This window comes from Mustela erminea, chromosome 9 (genome assembly GCF_009829155.1).
Source record: "Mustela erminea isolate mMusErm1 chromosome 9, mMusErm1.Pri, whole genome shotgun sequence".
NCBI classification, from domain to species: Eukaryota; Metazoa; Chordata; class Mammalia; order Carnivora; family Mustelidae; genus Mustela; species Mustela erminea.
The window spans coordinates 100,601,616-100,607,615 of NC_045622.1; the positions used below are offsets into that span (position 1 = coordinate 100,601,616).

At 37.2% G+C, this 6,000-nt stretch overlaps 1 protein-coding gene across 1 annotated transcript; it reads left to right on the forward strand.

Moving 5' to 3' along the window:
* Positions 1-4,480: 4,480 nt before the first annotated feature.
* LOC116600345 (olfactory receptor 9G1-like) lies at positions 4,481-5,398 on the forward strand. Its single transcript, XM_032360515.1, has one exon. It carries the CDS (start codon positions 4,481-4,483, stop codon positions 5,396-5,398), a length of 918 nt encoding a protein of 305 aa, XP_032216406.1.
* Positions 5,399-6,000: the final 602 nt, after the last annotated feature.

The following is a 6,000-nucleotide window of genomic DNA, read 5'->3' on the forward strand; positions in this document are numbered from 1 at the left end:
CTTTTACAACCTGTGGTGCTCATTTGTTTATAAATATTTGGCTTCTCCCAATAAACTATACCCTTTTGGGTTCAGGTCCCATGCCTTAGTTCTTTCTCTTGTTCATAGTGCCTGGAAGAGCCTTAAGAACATAGTAAACGCTAGGAGATGTGTAGGTGTGGGGACAGATGATACACAATGGGAGAACTGGTTTTGAATCCTGGCTCTATAAACCTCAAATTCAGTGACTTCTCACAATTTACAAATGTACAGTTATTTCTCTATCTCAAATTGCTCATCTGTAAAATGAGAGTAATAATCACTTTTACTTTACAAAATTGTCTTGAAGGCTAAAATGAAATTATTCTTTTAAAGCACTCAGCAAAGTGCCTGAGAAATATCTAGTATAAGTACTCATTATTCAGTATATATTATTATGGATAATAATGGAGAAACTACGCAGGTCACTTTTTTTAAATTTTTTTTAATTATGTTCAGTAAGCCAACATATAGTACATCCTTAGTTTTTGATGTAGTGTTCAATGATTCATTAGTTGCTTATAACCCTCTCTGGTCAACTAATCTTTAACAAATCGGGAAAAAATATCCAGTGGAAAAAAGACAGTCTCTTCCTAAAATGGTGCTGGTAAAACTTGACAGCCACATGCAGAAGAATGAAACTGGACCAGCTTCTACAACATACACAAGGATAAACTCAAAATAGATGAAATACCTCCATGTGAGACAGGAATTCATCAAAACCCTAGAGGAGAACATAAGCAGTAACCTCTTCGACATCAGCCTCAATAACTTCTTTCAAGGCAAGTCTCCTAAGTCAAGGGAAACAAAAGCAAAAATGAACTTTTGGAAGGTAAAAAGTTTCTATACCTTAAAGGGAACAGTCTACAAAACAAAGAGGCAACCCACAGAATGGGAGAAGATATTTGCAAATGACACTACAGATAAATGGCTGGTGTCCAAGATCTATAAAGAACTTCTCAAACTCAACACCCAAAATAAACAAATAATCCAGTTACTAAAATGGGTAGAAGACAGTTCTTCAAAGAAGACACAAAATGGCTAATGGACACTTGAAAAAAATGTTCAACATCACTAGCTATCAGGGAAATACAAATCAAAACAATAATGAAATACAATCGTACGGCAGTTAGAATGGCAAAAATTAACAAGGCAGGTAACAAGAAATGTTGGTAAGGATGAGGAGGTGGACGAAACCTCTTACACTGTTGGTAGACAGGTCACTTTTAGAGACAGTAGCCAAGATGACACCTTTCTTATCATTTAAAAATTGGGTGATAAGATGATGAAATAGGAGACAAAATAAATTTGTTGCAAAATCTACTGTATTGACACTCAGGAGCAGGAAGTCCTCTTCTAAAAATTTATGGTCACAGCTGAATAGATACTCAAAGATTATGTTTCTCTGACGTATGCATGGTATAGGGGAAAGACTGAATTTTATAATCAGGCTGCCTTGAGTTTAAATCCTGACTGCATTTACTTCTGAGTTTGCCTTGGGAAAGAAAGTTAATTAAATGCTTTGGATCTGTTTTCTCATCTGTGATTGAAATTAAAATACCTACTCCATAGAGTACTTTTACAATCAAATACAGTTTCCAGGAAGCTGTTTTGCAAAGAGTAGTTTCTCAAAATATCACAATAATTATGAGTACTTTAAAAATCATCTTCTTCTTCTTTTTTTTTTTTTTTTCCATTTAACCAGTAGAACCTTCTAAATAAAGTTAATGTGCTTTTTAGTTAATTGCTGTTCAGGCACTTGCAAAACTATGAACCTCTGGGGTGCTTAAGGAATCAAATACACTGGGGATCCTGAGCAAGTATAAGATTTTTGGATTTACAGTGTGGTCTTTGTTGGCTGGGTCAGTGAGTTTCAGGCACGTGTCTCAGTCCTGGGAGAGGTGAGTAGACAGTTCCTGTCTTCATAATCGGGGTTGGCTATCCTGAGAGACACAGGACCCTGCCAGATGATTTTGGTACTTGGAAGCATTTATCTGACTCCACATGTACAAGGTCCTTACCTGTGACAGTGTCTGAATCTGTCTGTATTATCCTATTGGTTTTGAGTTAAGGTGTTAGAACCAAAAAGGGAGACATTCATGTATGGAGCCTATAAGCAACTGTTAAGCCAGTATTGAATATGAAAGGACAGGACTTAGTCATTAAAACCCAGGTTTCTGGAGTTAGACAACACCACATACTAACTGTATATTTAAGCTACTTATTAATACTTAATTTGGTCATCTGTAAAGTTATTGCTATTAATCTTCCAACATACCTATGATGGATATTGTGACAAAGAATAAAATAATGCATGTGCAACACTAACAGCAATGTTTAACTCAGAGGAAAGTATTCAAAATTGTTCACTACTATTTTTATAAATAATCAAATTCTGGGATAATTATGACAATCAGAGGATAATCAAGTTAGAAGATATTAAATTAAAGATTGATGGGTGCCTGGGTGGCTCAGTGGGTTAAAGCCTCTGCCTTCAGCTCAGGTCATGATCTCAGGGACCTGGGATCCAGGCCCGCATGGGGCTCTCTGCTCAGGGAGCCTGCTTCCCCCCTCTCTGTCTGCCTGCCTCTCTGCCTACTTGTGATCTCTCTCTCTGTGTCAAATAAATAAATAAAATCTTTTAAAAAATTAACTAATAATATTTTAAGAGTGAGAAGTACCTTAGCAAAAATATTATACTAACGGCAGAGCTGCTTCTCCCTCTCTGTCTTCCTGCCTCTCTGCCTACTTGTGATCTCTGTCTGTCAAATAAATAAACAAAAATCTTTAAAAAAATAAAAAATTAATTAAAAAATAAAAATAAAAAATATTTAAATAAATAAATAAATTGAAGGTTGAGTCCAGGAGTTTTCAGTGTTTCCTGTAGGAAAGCACTCGTAGTTCTCAGGATCTGTGTTTTCAAAGATTTCACCCAGTTGCACAGTTCTTGTTACTTTGTGTTAATTGACTCCGTTAAAACAAATAGCCCACAAAATCTCATAATAACCTACACATAAAGATAAAGTAGACATTGAACTGGTCTATTTTTTCCAACAAAAGCAGATGGGAAAAGGTACAGTGTTGAGAAACAAAATTTAATCCAGTAAAGTTGAAGATCTAATTGGCTTTCTAGGGTGATTCTTGAAGCAAGCAGCAGCCCATCTGGCAAGTAGAGGGACTGGGAGCTGTATGGAATGGAACATTTGTGTAGGAAAAGAGTGAAGCAAGGAAATTAGCAAAAGAAAAAAAAATTCATTACATCTTTTTGGGGAAAACAGGATTTTTATCATACAGATGACCTCCTTAGTGTTGATCAGGACATTATACATTGACTATTAATAGCTCATATTCCTGGGACAGGTTGAGACTATAATTAAATCATTGTTAGTTGTCCCAGAGATCAAAGGACTCTTTTGGAGACATGTTTTTGTCCTTTCATTTTTATAAGAACATTTAGTGAAAAGAAAAGAAAAGAAAAGAAAAGGAAAGGAAAGAAAAGAAAAGAAAGGAAAAGAAAAGAAAAGCAGTAACATTAATGGGATGTATATAATATTAGATAATGAGCAGTGCTAGGGAGAATGATAAAGCAGAAAAAGGATATAAGAAATGCCAGGGAAAGAGATTCCAATATTGTGATCAGGAACACTTGAAAAGGCAATTGAGACTTGAAAATATAAGAGAGTTGGCTATAAAGATACTCAAGGAAGAGCATCCTGGCCTTAGAGAGAAGCAACTCCAAAGGCACAGAGCATCCCCTGTCTATTCTAAGAATTGAAAGGAGGGTTGCATGGCTGGAATGATAGTAGGAATCAGAAGCAGAGAGGCAATAAGCTTGTCCATCTTTGTAACAATTTTGGTTTTACTCTGAATAAGTTGAGAAGTCACTGGAGTGTTTGAAGCAAAAGAACTGGTCTTTTAGCAGGATCACTCTGCCCAACTTGTTCAGAGACCCAACTGGGCTTAGGATATGAGGGAGGAAGCTGGGAGACCCTTTGAAACTATGTGATAGCACCCATGGGATATCACAGCAATTTTAGTCTAGGGCAGAACCACTGGAGCTGGGAAACACTGGTCAGATTCTGGATATATTGTGAAGGTATAATCAAGATGTTGTTGATTAGTCAGTTACAATGTCAAAGTCAGAGAGGAGTCAAGAAGAGTCAGCAATTTCCCCTAAACTGGAAAATTCCATTTACTGCAGTGGAGAAGCCTGAGGGAAAAGCAGGATGAGGAAGAATGGTTGGAACTCAGTTTTTCTTGAAATGCCCAGTAGATCTCCTGTAAGAGATGTTAAGTAGGGATTTGAACTTGTCAGTCTGGAATCCAAGGAAGAAAAATTGTCAGGAGTTAAAAAATAAAAAATGAAATTCCAGTTTATATAATTGTTTTTATTTAGCATATTTTCTACTTATTCAGCATAATGATACAAGCTGAAATCATTTTCTCTCCTCTTAGGTGAGCCATGGAGAGAAGCAACCATACGGTGACTGAGTTCATCCTGGTGGGCTTCACGACAGACCCGGTGATGCAGCTGGTCCTGTTTGTGGTATTCCTTAGCGTGTACTCTTTGACCCTGGTAGCAAATGCCACCCTCATGGTGTTGATCTGTAATGACTCCCGGCTGCACACACCCATGTATTTCTTCATTGGGAATCTGTCCTTTCTGGATCTTTGGTATTCCTCTGTCTACACCCCAAAGATTCTGGTGACCTGTATCTCTGAAGACAAAAGCATCTCCTTTGCTGGCTGTGTATGTCAGTTCTTCTTCTCTGCTGGGTTGGCATATAGTGAGTGTTACCTGTTAGCCGCCATGGCCTATGACCGCTATATGGCCATCTCAAAACCACTGCTTTATTCTCAGGCTATGTCTTTAAAGCTATGTGCATTTTTGGTAGCATCCTCATACCTTGGTGGCTTTATTAACTCTTCCATCATCACCAAAAGAACTTTTGCCTTGAACTTCTGTAGTGGCAATGTCATTGATGACTTTTTCTGTGATTTGCTTCCCCTGGTGAAGTTGGCTTGTGGCAGGAAAGATGGCTATCAGACTATACTATACTTCCTCCTGGCTTCCAATGTCATCACCCCAACAGTGCTCATCCTCTCTTCCTACCTGTTCATCATTGCCACCATCATGAAAATCCGCTCCACCCAAGGCCGCCTCAAGGCCTTCTCCACATGTTCCTCCCACCTGGTCTCTGTCACCTTGTACTATGGCTCCATTCTCTATATCTACTCTCGTCCCAGATCTAGCTATTCTTTGGACAGGGACAAAATAGTTTCTACATTTTACACTGTGGTGTTCCCTATGTTGAATCCCATGATCTATAGTCTGAGGAATAAGGATGTGAAAGAGGCCCTGAATAAACTCATTAAATAAATCAAGATTCTCTCCTTCTAAGCAAATGCAATGACAATTTTTGGTCAGGTTATTCTGTTTCAAAAAGAGCTGCCATTGTGTCCCATCATGATTAACAATTCTTTCAATGTCAGTTAAAGAATCTGCACTCTTGATACATGACAATTTAAGAGACCTAAGAGAAGATTAGAGCAATTAAGGAGATAGAAATTAAATATAAAATTTAAGAATTTGTATTGAATTTCATGTTACTCTAGATTAAAAACAAATAAAAAGCTTAAAACCAAAAACTCTCCTCTACCTTCATATGTGATAGATCAGTCCACTCCTCTAGCATGAGAATATTTATGGCTAATTGATATATACAGAATAGTATCTATATGGTTATTTCCTAAAAACTAGGAACAAGTAGGCTGAATAAAGTTTTGGTATTTTCTTATGAAAAATAATTGGTTGAAATGACTTCTATTCTCTTAAAAGGATTTCTTAAACATTTGTATATGCAGTTTGCCCCAGAAGCATTAGCATGAAGACCCAGCAGCACTCATAAGACAACTTGATACAACCAGGATCAGTAAGCATGATCTCTCCAGTCTATTTTTCTAACATATGTCCTCAGTTAA

Bases quoted from the DNA above. Each gene is read 5' to 3' on its own strand.
- LOC116600345 (XM_032360515.1), top strand. From the start codon at position 4,481: ATGGAGAGAAGCAACCATACGGTGACTGAGTTCATCCTGGTGGGCTTC.